The sequence below is a fragment of the Falco cherrug genome, chromosome 3 (assembly GCF_023634085.1).
Source record: "Falco cherrug isolate bFalChe1 chromosome 3, bFalChe1.pri, whole genome shotgun sequence".
Lineage (NCBI taxonomy): Eukaryota > Metazoa > Chordata > Aves > Falconiformes > Falconidae > Falco > Falco cherrug.
This window is the reverse complement of record NC_073699.1, coordinates 57,458,222-57,471,979: the sequence shown is the minus strand read 5'-3', so window position 1 is coordinate 57,471,979 and position 13,758 is coordinate 57,458,222. Positions and strand designations below refer to the sequence as shown.

The 13,758-nt window shown below is 36.8% G+C and overlaps 1 protein-coding gene across 8 annotated transcripts in view; it reads left to right on the top strand.

Annotated features, from left to right (window-relative positions):
• Positions 1 to 13,758, top strand: part of MIB1 (MIB E3 ubiquitin protein ligase 1) — an 83,084-nt gene that overhangs the window by 9,496 nt on the left and 59,830 nt on the right. For all 8 annotated transcript variants that reach the window (XM_055704281.1, XM_055704280.1, XM_055704279.1 and 5 more), the window contains exons 2-5: positions 1,281 to 1,452; positions 4,156 to 4,285; positions 6,064 to 6,168; positions 13,199 to 13,265. In XM_055704281.1, coding sequence (XP_055560256.1) covers positions 1,281 to 1,452; positions 4,156 to 4,285; positions 6,064 to 6,168; positions 13,199 to 13,265 — 474 coding nt within the window. The remainder of the gene's footprint in view (positions 1 to 1,280; positions 1,453 to 4,155; positions 4,286 to 6,063; positions 6,169 to 13,198; positions 13,266 to 13,758) is intronic.

Genomic DNA, 13,758 nt, shown 5'->3' with positions numbered 1-13,758 from the left:
TATGGTCTTGGGCAGCTAGCTCTAGTTTACTCTGCTTTGAGCAGTGGTGGCTGCAGTAGATGGTCTCCAGAGGTTACTTCCAGGCTCAGCTATTACATGATTCTGTGAAATGATCAGACAAGAAGGCATTTCCTTCAGTTTTGCTTCTCCAGCTGTTGATTTTTCTTCACTGCAGGTGGCTCAGCTGTTGGACAGAAGAGGCTAATTCATTTATAGTGAATTTGGCAGTCATTTTCAAAAGCATCCCCTTCTGGAGGGGACAAAACATGTTCTTTTTCCTTACTAATTTCAGAGTGGTCTGGGGTTTTGGCTGTTTTTTTAAGGGTTACTGAGAGAATTCTGTGTTACACCAGGCTTTTACTAGTCATTTTTATCTTGTGCTACAGACTGAATGCCAGTGCTTCTCTCTTCTATTACTCAATTTTTTTCCAAACAGAAGCAGAATTTGTTGTGGGTTTTTTGTTTGTTTGGTTTTTTTTTTAAATACACTTGTAGCTGTTCACGGTATTTAGAATGCGTGGATGGAAACTGTCTGTGACTGATCCCTTTCACGCTGCTATAGCTTGGCAAAACTGTAGCAGTAAGTAGTCTTGAACTCATTTTTTGTGGAAAACTGGCCTGAGCACCTGCTGGTGGGTTACATCTGGTCTATCTTTGACACATTCTTTTGGGAAAAAAGCCAACAACCTGTATAAAGCAGTAAAATGCTTCAAAAATCGTAACAGATTTTCATGAAGCTAATGGCATCTATCCAAGAGAGCTTGATTTTCTCCTATACAAAAAAGAATAGAGATAAATATTTTTTTTTTTTTTTTTTTTTTTTTTGGTACAGTGGAGAAGATAAGTCAGTGATTTTCAAACTGTCATGCACAGTTGAACACAGTTGCCTTTGTGGTACAAGGTGTGTTGATAGTCTTAATCCAGAGATAAAATTCCAGATTGCATGTATATTTTGAAATACACATTTCTGACCCTTTAACTTGTAGTTAAAGGATTTCTTATTTTCTTTCTGGTTTTTATAAGTGGAAGAAAAAAAACATAGCTTTCTCAGCTTTTAGAACTGAAAAAAGATAGAATGTTTCAGGAACAGACAACTGAAGATAGGAGGCAAAGTCCATTATCTTTTTCCCCTCAGCCTTACAAGCTAATAGGGTATCCTTAGCAGCCTTTCTTTATGGTGAACATTTTAGTATATTGTTTCAAATTATAATAGTGCGCAACAGAAATCTGTGTGGTGACATAGTAACATTGTTAGGTTTTTTTTCTTTTTCTCCCCACAGGCATCAAGCATGATGGGACTATGTGTGATACTTGTCGACAGCAACCCATCATTGGCATCCGATGGAAGTGTGCTGAATGCACAAATTATGACTTGTGCACAGTTTGCTATCACGGGGACAAACATCACTTGAGGCATCGTTTTTACAGAATTACCACACCAGGAAGTGAGAGGTAAAACATAATATTTTTCCCCCATGAAATTAAATAGGAACAGTTAATTGTGGTTAACTTTCAAACTACAGATTCAGTTACTGAAACTTGAATTAGGTAAGATAGTGGCTTAGGTGTAGATTCTGTTACTGGTTCTGACTCTTTGTGAAGGAGGGTAGCTAGGATGGATCTTTGGAGCTTCGAAGACATGGAAATTTTAGAAAGAATGGAGTAGAGTAAAAAGATATGATTATTCATTTTTTTTAACCCCAGTGCAGTCTTCCTAGTTTTTGTGTTATTATATAGCAACTTTAAAACAAAGGCAGTTATCTTTACACAATGTATAATCACAAAATGATTTTTCAATGAGTTCCTGAATGTGAATGTTTAATTAGGACCAAAAATGGTGCAGACAGATTGAGGGAAAATACCCGCCTTGGGGGCTATGAAAAACAGAGTGATCAGGAGACAAAACCTTTGACTTGAACTGCTTACACTGCTCACTACAGAAAGCAGAAAAAAGATGCCATGAAGCATTGTTCTACCCTCACCTTTTGGTTTTCATGTTCTTTTCTTAAGCATCAGTTCTTGTCTCCCAGTGAAGAATTCTGAACAAAATTAGCATTTAGTGTGTTCCTGCATGGCTGTTCTTCTGTTATTGACCTTAAGTAACTTGTCTAAATGCAAAGCCCTTCTGTGTCATGATTTATCTACCAGTTAAATGAGAACAGCGATACTTGCCTGTTACTAAATACTTGGAGAGCTACAGTAAAGCACTGTGCAAAAGCTATATGCTGTGCTATCATCACCTGTGTGGATAACTCTCCAGGATGTTCTTTCATTAAATCATTGGATCCCTTTTTTTAGATATGATACTCTGTTAAATGTCACGTGTGTAATACAACATTTATATCCCCTTCTTAGAGATGTAAGGCTTGCAAATGTGTAGTAATTCAGTGTTGTGTTGTGCTTCTGTCAGTGCTCTTACAGTTAAAGGAAGTGATCAGAGCACACAGAGTTCTCGTATTGTGTCTTGTAGGGACTGTGCTTATTTTCTCAAACATTTGCCTTGAAGTTTAACTGTGGTTCAAATGCCTGGATCAGTGGCTTAGTCAAAAAGTAACTTGTATTTTTTTTGAGATTTATGCCAGCAGATTTAGGTACCAAATAGTATGATAAACTGGGTGTCTCAGTTGTAATGTTTAGTGCAGAACAATACTTAGAAGTTGGATCCAAGAGTAGGTGGTGATGGGTTAGTGTAATTAATAGAGAATAGGTAACAAAACACAAACCAGTTTTTCTATTTATTTTTTTAAAACCTCATTGCTCTTGAGAATGCTGCCAGACTTTTTATATAAAAATATTTTATATTAATATGTATATTAATTTATATTAATTAATAAGAATTGCAGGAAGTCTTTTACATCTTGTCACATTCTCCCTATCTTTGTTTATTCCCATTGAGCTCTGTTTTGCAACTCTTATCTAGAAGGCAGCTTCATCTGCCAAGGAGCTGTTTCTATTGGATAAGCTTAGCTGAGAAAAATTGATTAAAGTTTGAGAGAGGAGAAAAGGGCAAAGCTGTTGAATTTGAGGGATATTTTCATAGGAAAAATGGTAAAAGGCATCTAAGGACGTTTGGATGAAGGAAATCGTAAGCTCTATGTGTTTTATTCTTGTCTGGGATATCATATGGGCAGCATACCAGAGTAGTGTATGTTGGTTTTGTCTGTTTTGTAGGTGTTGAGAACTTTGTAAACTGCTGCTATAAACAACATACCGGTTTGTTTTCTACCACTTTTAGCCATTTTTATCTAAGTAATATAAAATACTTCTATGTGCTCTTTGCATTGATTCCAACAGTTTCACTTTCCTGGTCTGCCATCTGCTGGATGTTAAAAATTTAGCAGGAGGGCTGATACACTTTCTGAAGATGTCAGGAAACATTCAGAATTTCAGCTGAAAAATACTTTTGTCTGACAACATTTTCCAGGCATGAAGTAAGAAATCTGGTTGCGTGCAAATTTGTGGCTTTTGAGATAATTGAGAAGTCAGGAAATTGTTGGTCTCTTTGTATTTGTAAGATAAATACTCAGGAACTGTTCTGTTTGGGCTCATCCACTTCAGTCCTGTTGAAGTCAGAGGGAAAGAAGAGGTTTGCTTTAGAAAAATTACATATTATGACTTAAAAAATGGATGCTGATATATTTAATTAAATTTGCCAAGATATGCTCTAAGAAGTGCGTACAAAATAAACTAAGACATGGAGGGGAAAGAGATGTAGTTCTTAATAGCATAATTCTGAATAAAAATAGCAGGGCAGTTGCAGGACAGTACTGTTGGCCTAGGGACATCTAAGAGAAACAGAAGTGTGTTGCTTATATGACTCTGTGTTTCTTCAGTGATTTCAATGATATGAGTACAGATCTATATGTAAGTTGTTACAAGATTGTTGCTGGTAGTAGGTAGTTTAGAGAAGAAATTATCATTAGAATGAAAAACTAACACATACAAAATAAATGAGATTTGGAAAGGTCATGGGTTTTTGTCTTATGGGCTGCTGTTAGAGTTGATAATTGAATGGATGCGATTCATGCACTGAAATCTGCATTTGTAGGTTTATTTTTGTTTCAAGATGCTTTCCTTCCTTCCCATCCTCAAAGATTAGTTTTCCACTTTCTTTGTTATCTTGACGTTTGTGGGTTCTTCTTTTAATAACTTCAGGGTATTGTTGGAGTCTCGCCGTAAATCAAAGAAAATTACAGCAAGAGGAATCTTTGCAGGTGCCAGGGTGGTGCGAGGAGTTGACTGGCAATGGGAAGATCAAGATGGTGGGAATGGGCGTAGAGGAAAGGTAAAAATAAATATGGTTTAAATAAGATGATGTGTTTCTGTATGCTCATGTAATAGTCTCAGTGGCCTTCCTAACTGTAGAGTAAAAATATCATCATAAAAACTAGTATTTTACTTTGCTGGACATCTTTAAATCTTGCTCTGTTACGCTCAAGCGTCTAGAAAGAGGAGGGGATGTATACCATGAATGGTTCTCCTAAATTTAAATTTACATTTTTACAATACCAGCACTAAATTTTCAACACTGCTAAATTTTTGTCTTGGTTGCTCTGTTTAAGAGTGACTTGTTAAAACATTAAGATCTTGGACATATTTCAGCACTGGTATAAAAACAGCTCTTGAGAATTGCCCTTTCTGGTCATCACTGCGTTCTGTAGTCTGCTGCGTGTGGGTCAGCGCATTTGTGTATGGCTTGCACTTGGCTTTCAGTGCTTGCACCCTGGATTTTTGTTTCTCAGCTAATAATTATAGGGACTTTTTCCTGTTTAAATTTAAAAATTTTGCAAGTGTTGGATGTGGATATTATATTACTGGCTTAGCTCATTATATGTGAGCATGTTTGATGTAGTTGTATAATAAAAATACTTGGATTTGAAGATTGCATGGGATGATATGTTGCTAATCGTAATCTTTGCAGATTTTCTGTTTACAACTTAAATTTACCTTGAGAACTAATGAAGGCTTATTAAAAGTCATAGGGAGTGTAAAATATACTTTTATCAGAAAACATGAAATATTATGGAAGGAGAATTGGATGCCCTTATGTCTTGGTGAACTGATGTGGTTGTTTTGTTACATTTATTTTTAGTACACTTAAGCAGTATTTAAAGTAAAGTGAAAAGTTCGTGAATAAGATATTTAGCCTGTTTTATATCCTAGATATTTATGGAAGCATTAGGACTTTGGAGGATTTAATTTTGAATTTTATTGAGAGGAAATAATAAATTTAAATCTCTTAAAGCAAGAGATACTCAGTGCAGCTTTTTTCATCTTGATTATTTACCCCTTGCTGTGAATTTGGCAAGTTACTTTGAAATCTCTGAAACTCCGCAAATTAAGAGTCTTAGCCTTCATTGTCTGCTTTAAGTACTAAACTTGAATTAGTGGGATTATTTGCAAGCTGAAAAAATGTATAAATGCATATAAATATTTTTAATGAGGAAAAGCAGATGGTATATAACAGTAACAGCTTTTAAATAAATACAAATAAGAAAAGACAAATTATGGAAATCGATTATTTTGAATAATGGAAGTGTTTTCAAGATTTGGTGCATGGCCTCATGATTTCAGAAATGTCAGGGAAAAGTGCTTTTCACTCTCCTCCTTTTGGACTGCTGTTAAAAAGATTGGTGCTGGAAATAAAACTGTCTCCTAACATAGTCTGCTGCCACCAGACTAATGCAGGTTAAACCAGACAAATTGAAGCAATTAAAATAGTTTTCATCCTGTTTTTCTTAGTAAAATGCTGCTGCTAGTAAGAACATGTGAAAATCTGTTTTATGGTGCTTTAACAGTTCAGATTTTGTTCTTATGCACTTAGGTTGCCTACCAAATACACAAAAGAAAAATAGGCCTACAAAGTATATATTCAGGCTCCCATCTTACTAAGACACCTAGGGAACACTTCTATCAAATAGAAAACAGCTTCAGAATAAATCTAAAGTCCATAAAATTGCTGTATCCTGAATTACTCTGAAGAGATGAATAAAGTTATAAGTTCTCATTGTGCTTCTAAGTCTTTGTTCTAGAAACAATTTTCTTATTTTTAAAAATGAATAGGTAACTGAAATCCAAGATTGGAGTGCGTCAAGTCCACATAGCGCAGCATATGTTCTTTGGGACAATGGTGCTAAAAACCTTTACAGAGTTGGCTTTGAGGGCATGGTAAGTATAAAAGAACACAAAGGGTAAAATGCATAGTGGGGGAAGGGTAGTAAGAATAACTTGTTGTGCTTTATTATCCTGCTTTTGTAATATCCTTTGTCAGTTTGCATGCTGTTAGTCAGGTCATTGTGAATTCAGCTGTATGGATCATGCATATGTATTAGTAAAAGAAATCTGATCTGGGAATTTATAAAACATGAATAACTTAAAAGTTAAGGGCTGGTTTCTGCCAGAGTATGGTAAATTTTTACATCTCATACAAGATTATCTTACTGTGCTACTATTGTGCTTAAATTAAAATTCAGAAAAGTAAAAAGAAGCTTAGTTACAAACTTTTTGAAGACCTTGTTTTAACTCCTGAACTCTTCAGCACACTTCAAATTTTGGTGTGATTATTGCAAGATTTGCAGGTTTTAAATTACTGGCAACACTCGGAATCCTCTTGAAAGCAAATTTTTTTTTTTCTTCTTTTTTAAACGGAAAGGTGTTGAATGAAGTTACAGTCTTAATTTGCTTTAGCAGTAAATTTTTCTCTTTTAACTTCCTGGCTTCTACAGCTACTTCTATAGCTTTAGAGAGAAAAGGTTGGAGTCTGACCTATAAGTGCCTTCTGTTTCTGGGCTTTGTTATCCTAATGTGGGTCAGGGAAAGGTTACTTTGATTATCAGCTGTTTATAACATCTTAATTAGCATTTTCTTTGCATGATTTTTGTTTGATACTGCAGGGAAAAGTCATGTTAACTTAACGTTGAAGAGTTGTCAGATGTGTATCAGTAATAAAATGTTTAACTATGAGTGGTCTGCTCTTTTGAAAGTAGAATATGTTGCCTTATAGCTTCACTTGAAATAAAGTTTATTCTTAAAATAAAAAATAAATACTAAATACCACTTGCAGTGAATATGTATTTTACTGTCAGGTTTAGAGTGAACATCTTCAGTGCAGGTCAGTTTTTCTGATGCATAAGGATATATTAAGGATGAAATATAAGTCAGTATTGAATTAGATGCTTCATGGTCTGTCTGTCCCATTCTAAAGAAAATTCTTTAACTTTCCCTTTTGTCAGTCTATATATGCAGCATGTTGTAGTTGGTATTTTCTCTCCTATTTGTGATGCATGGAAAAGGAACAAAATTACAGAATAGAAGCTGTTATTTAAAGCTCATGAATAGACTGTCAGAAAGTTCATCTAAAGTTGGGACAAACTTGTTTTGAGACTTAGAAATCGGTTAAGAACATTCAGAGAATGTGGAATCAATGATAGGAGTATGTGGCCCTGTAAATACAGCTGGGAAGAGACCCCTGCTTGCAAATGAATAACAGTTGACTCAAATGCAAATGGTGCTGATTAAAGAAACACAGCTTATTATTGTAAGGCAGGGTTGCTTGTTTGATAGCTGACAGGCTGCATCTGGTTCTCAAAATTAATCTATCTGGCCTGTCAGCTTTTTCTTGGGAGAGATGAAGATTGGCTGGTGGCACAGCAGGTGCTGGCTGAAAACTTGCATTTATTTGTGGTCAGATCCTTAGTGGATTTGTTTGCTGTTGCTGTGTTTACATACACAGTGGATAAGAGAGGTGCACCTTGCCTTTCTTTGTGAAACCTGTCATTTAAATCTGGAAGTTTCTACTGCCACAGGCCACAAATTCCCAAACTGAAATCTGTTTCTATGATGCTCTTAGGTTGAATAATGCGTTCCCTGTGTCTGTAGTAGGAATAAAGTACTGTTGGCTATAATATTATTATTGACACTGCTTGCATTTCATATCTGTATATTCAGATACTAAAGCCAGATGGAGCTGCTAACCACATTACCTCCTTTAGGAATACGTGAACATACCCCTTTGCAATAAAAGGATATGCTATGTGGAATTGGAGAGTTAATGAGAAGATTGTGATTTAGCTTTTTGGACTTGTCTGTTATTTATTTCTTTGCATCCTTGGCTGTGTGATATGAAGCTGGTAACTTCCATTGGTTTTCAATAAGCATTATATTCTACTGCTTATTAATAGAATGATTTTGCTGTAAAAACTTGAAACAGTACCATCAGCAGGAGTGCCCTAAATCAGTTTTATCGGGAATACCAGGAATCAGTTTTATGCTATGAAATCTCTTTGCCTTTTTTGCTGTGATTAACCCCCTCCTTTTGTTTTTCATTATGGAGGATCTTGCTTTCATCTGTGTAGCCTCTGAAAGAACTGAAACTAGTTATCTGTCATTGTCACAGTAATCTGTAAGCCATCTGTGTTTGTGTACTTTTGTCCACAAATTCTGAATAATTGAGTGCATAAGGGAAAATGAGAAGATTCCTTGCCCTTGTGTTTTTGATGTTGCTTAAAACTTTCTTATTCTGATTGACACCCAATGTCTGTTCATCAACATTTGGGTTACCCAAAGATAATCCTTGAAATTAGAGGATTTTAAGAATAACTGAATGACTTTTTTTTTTTTTTTAATAAAACCAAGGTAAATGTCTTAGCATGCTAAGCATTTCAGGAGTGTGTTACAAAATATATAGAAATGTGCTTTCTGCTGCAATTACAACTGTTAGATCTCTAACATAAGCCAAACCTTCAGCTGTAGTCTTTTATCTTGGCCCCATTATATTCAGGATTAGGGGTTTAAGATGGAGCAACAAGTATCTTCATTATTTTGTTAAGTTCTATCTAGTGCTGATCAAAACTTATTTAAAGCACACAAATGTGAATTTGGGCTGCTTTTACACATTTGGCAGATGTTTTCATTACATTATTCACAATGTAGCCAAAGTTAGGTGGCTAGTTGTTTTGGAGCCCAGAGAGAGAGGGAAGATTTTTGTATACTTTGTGCATTTATTTGCACTTGTCAGCAGACTTTGTTTTGCTTCTTGTTTATGTAGTCTTATTCCTGTACATATATCTTGCAGTCTCAACCAAGCCATGTTTTTCATCTCTCCATAACTGAGTTGCTTAGAAACATATTTCTGTTAAGCAGAAACATACTTGCTGATCCTTTTCCAATTTTATTATTTACAGTATTAACCCACAGGGAAGACTTGAAATTATTTCCTTCAAAAAAAGAAAGGTTACACACTGAAAGTTTTTATAAGTGCCTATAATAGATAGATGGTATGATTATAAACTGTTCACTCGGGATTTGCCTGAGGTCTGATCTCCTTTGTAAGAAGCTGTTGCTGTTGTTTTTATACCTCACGCTTCTTTGTCATTTCAGTCACTTTCTCTACCATCTTCTATTTTCTCTATTTATTGATTTCACTTTTCTCAGCTTCACGAAGGTGAAAATTATTTGAGTTCATTAAGTTCGAAATATGGCATTTCTTGTAAACCTTTAGCTAAAACTTGAGGGTTTATCCAGTCCCTTGTCTTAATCAGTTGACAAAGCAGCATGCACTGGGCTTTCTCCATTTGCCCTGTAAAGGCTTATTTCCTTGCCAAAAGCTCTTGTGAGTTTAAAGACTTAAAATGACCTTTAAAGGATGTATTCATAGCTGCCTCAGACACCTGCAGCTGTGCACCATTCCTGCTGCTGTATCTGTAGATGAGTTTTAATTTCTCTCCAGGTATTGCTGCTGGTGTTAGAGATGCTATTTCAGTGACCCTGGATCAAACATGCTTCTTAGCAGCACACCTAACTTTCTTATCAAGTCTGTAGACTCCCCTCCCTGATGGATGGCATTCCATATTGATTGGAATAACTTCATAGTTATTCCAGTTGGCAGCTGTTCCTTCAGCGTTGTTTTGCTTTACAAGGTCAAGGATGATGGTGCTTTTACACCATCTGCCAACACTGCTGACATTGCTGTAACGTAAATTTCTGCATTCCCTGAAGTTTTTATGATGATGAAATTGACTTACCGTCCAATTATACCATTGAAAGAAGAGCAGCAAAATAAAGTTGCTTTCTGTATTTCGAGTTTGACTGAGCTGGAATGCAAACGAGTTTTTCAGCAAGTCAGAAGGTAGATGCTGGACCAGTGTTCTCACTGTAGGCAAAAACCATTATTACCCACTGCTCGTGCATCAGCTGTTATTACTGATCCGAAAGTCCTGCTGTGCGATGTTTTGTGCTCATGCTCTTCCTTGAGTTTTCCATTATAATGATTTTCTGCTCAACTGGGGCTTCTGTGTCTTCTCTAACTAAACACAAATTCCACAAAATCTATAGCTTGCTCTTCTGTTTCTTGAAATAATCCTCTTCGGGGTTCATTGATTTCTCCATCAAGTTAGTATGTAAAAGCTTATGTTTTGTTTTCATCTTTGCATGTTTCCACCATGTGTTTATACCCAGCTTCACAGTAGTTAGTTAGTTCTTTTTCTGTGCACAGTGTCACCGTGAGTCTAAAACATGCATTATAACATCCCTTGTGTTTTGGTACATTCTCGTTTGCACTTGTACATCTCGTCTCCAAATGATCTGCTATTTCAGTCCATGTACAAGACTCAGAGAGACTCCTATAACTGGAAAAGCCCCAGTGGGGTTCTCTGAAACGCGGTACAGCAGAGCTGGCCAAGCAAGCACGAGAGCTGGAGCAGCAGTGCACTGGCAGCCTGGTGTGGCTGGGCTTCGGCTGTGTCTGTGCTCCATCCTCACTAGGGGGGCCTCAAGCCACACAGTCCCCATGGGAGGATGACCAGGAGCTTAACACTCCTGATTTTTTACTTAAACTACTTGGGCAGGAGAAAGCTTGTTTTCCTTTCCTGGTAAATACAGTAGTTGAGTGCTAGAAGTAGAATTATACTTGCTTACCCAGCTTTCATGGTACTGAAGTACAGCTAAGTACTGTTTCCTATCTTAAAACTTTAGGATCTTTTTTAGGTTTGGTTATGGTTTGTAAGGCATTTGCAGGCCTATATCCTGTTGATGTTAATTTTCTTAGTGCAGTTTGTAAAGTTGCTGAAGGAACTGTTTGCTGTATATAGGTGTTAGTTTCATACTGCCTTGATTGCTGCCAGTGCCTCACCTTTCTGTGCATTTTGGGTCCTCAGTTTTTTCATGAAGGCTGATGTAAAAGAGATAAACATGTTGCCTTGCTTTTTTGTAGTACTTAGATCAGACTCTTGGTTTGCTCCACAGTGATCTAACATTGACTACATCATGTAAGTGAAAGGAAGGCAGATGTGAAGCTGAGGTTGAACATCAAGCTACCACTTAGTTTTGCAACCAAGTATATCATTATGCTCCAGAAATAAACTATGTGCAGAGCATGGTACAGGCAGGGTAAAAAGAGAGTGCAGATTTTTAGGTTTCTGGATTTGTTTGTGTTTGGTTTATTCCTTATAAAATTTAAGGCATCTTAACCTGCTTCCTAATAATTTCTGCTGTGAGGTAATAATTAGCCTTTTACTGAATATTTTATTTCTTCCGCTAGGTTTTAGACATCAGCCTGCTCTGTATATTAACGCTTGCTGTAACTCAAGCAATCTTTCACACAGATTCTGCCTGGCTGGGAGGAGAACAGTTCAGAAACCCTCCCCTGCTCTGTTCTTCATGCTCTGAAAGAATGTGAAAACAGTTCTTGCATGTATGCCCCTTCTTGACTCCTGCACGGACAGCTGGCTGTTGCGTGACACGGAGAGTTTGTATTCAGTGGGTGAGACCAAGTGCTCCCAGGCACATTAAATCTGGGTTGGTCTGGGGGCATGAATGCAGTTGCCATCTGGAGCAGCCCCTTTGTCCTGGGCTGAGTTAAGCCTGGCACCTGCCCGCCGGGCGGCAGCATTTTGTGGCAGCCCTGCTGCTGGCAAGCTGCACAAATGCTTTATCTTTCTCAGATTTCCTACAGAATCTGGAGCCGCTAAATCTCAATATTTTCATCTGGCTGTTTTCATCGCTTTTTCAAAGTGACAGTACATTCTTCATAGATCAGGATATACACTGAACTCCGTATTGTGTCTGGCCACTTAGCAGTTACAGGTCACTGTGGGTATTGTGTTCATCAGTGCCTTGATGATTTGGAAGATGTGAGAGTGTTCATTTTAATCCTTTTGCAGGGGCACAATCTGTCATTTATTCGACATAAATAAATGTCTTATTTATTTGAGAATATACAAACTCGAAATACAGAAAATCTTGGGTATGGGTAAAATAATTATTAAAGTATTTAGTTCTGGTTGATTATATCATAACAACCACCAATCCTCTTATTTCCTCCCCCATCCCATAGAATATTCTGACACATTTTGAAGTTTCCTGTCTCCTTCCCAACTCATCGTGCACACAAAATGCCCTTTGTTTAGTGAGAATGGTTCCATAAGGAGCAACGGCAGATGGTAGCCATTTGGCTTTAAGGGTTACACAGGGGAAAAAACTAGAGGAAAGGAGAATTATAGGAACTGCACTGGTTTTATGAAGAGGAGTGGTTGTCACACTTGAAACTCTTGTTTCTCGGTTAACATCCAGCAGAGTCTTTCTGGAGGATGAGTGTTAGAACTTTTTTTAAAAGGTCACATCACATTTAGCTCAGCATTTTTTTTAAAAAAATAAAGTAATATCCTTGTGTTCTGTATATTCCTCCTAACTGGAAATTCTTCATTTTTTGGAGTTTAGGTGCCAGGTTTTCTCAAAGTTGTATCTAATACACCTGTCAAAAAGGGTTGGGAAAAGAGGGCAGCACTGGCAGGCATTAAATGATAGGTAGGTCCAGGAAAGGCTGTAGCCTCGAGCACTGTCTGCAGGTTTAGTTTTGGTTTTTGTTTCCTTGCTTGTGTTCACAGACTTCTTTTAAGAGGAAAGATAGCTATAGAACAATGCAAAGGAACTTTGCGTTACTTTAATACCTTTCTTTTGACTTGAAAATATCTCATCCTTTATAGCCTTTTATATCGCTAAAGGTTATTAAAATCTTTGAGAGTGTCAAGGCTGATGGATTGGAAAGTATTTGAGATTTTCTGCATCAGTAATGAATTCATGGGGTATGGTTTTTGTACACATAATGTTCAGCCTTTCTAAGTTAAGTGTATTTCAGTTCTAGTTTCATTGACCTGCAGACTCAGTCAGTGAGGACTAAAGTTGTCTCAATCTCTCTCCGTAGTCTGACCTGAAATGTGTCCAAGATGCAAAAGGAGGCTCTTTCTACAGGGACCATTGTCCTGTGTTAGGTGAGTTGAAAATAAATTTATCTTGATGTGTGTTAATTATACATAGTCTGAATTTCTTTTTCCTCTTTAAATGTCATCTAAAAGGACTGTTTTTATTAGTGAAATGGTAGCATTTCTATGTATTCATGATAAATTGTAATGCTTTTCTAAATGTATTTGGTATCTGTGTGCCAAGTGGATGGCAAGGGAGCGGTTAAGTTTTGGCTAAGTAATAAATCGAGTCATGTCTTGTGCACTCTGTTTCTATATATGAAGTATATAGAGCGAAACATAGCTGTGCATTCTTATCAGACTGTCTTAAGTATTCAGATGTTCAGTGAAGTAGCATGTACATGGCCATAAACAGGAGTCATTCAAGTGTATGACTCTAACCTGTTGTTTTATACTAATACTAGTATATGTTGTGAGATCTTGGTTGAGGTTTTCTGTTATCAGCTATTGCACTGACCTATTCATGTATGTCTTAGCTGGGCTTGTAGACATGTGCAAAGTA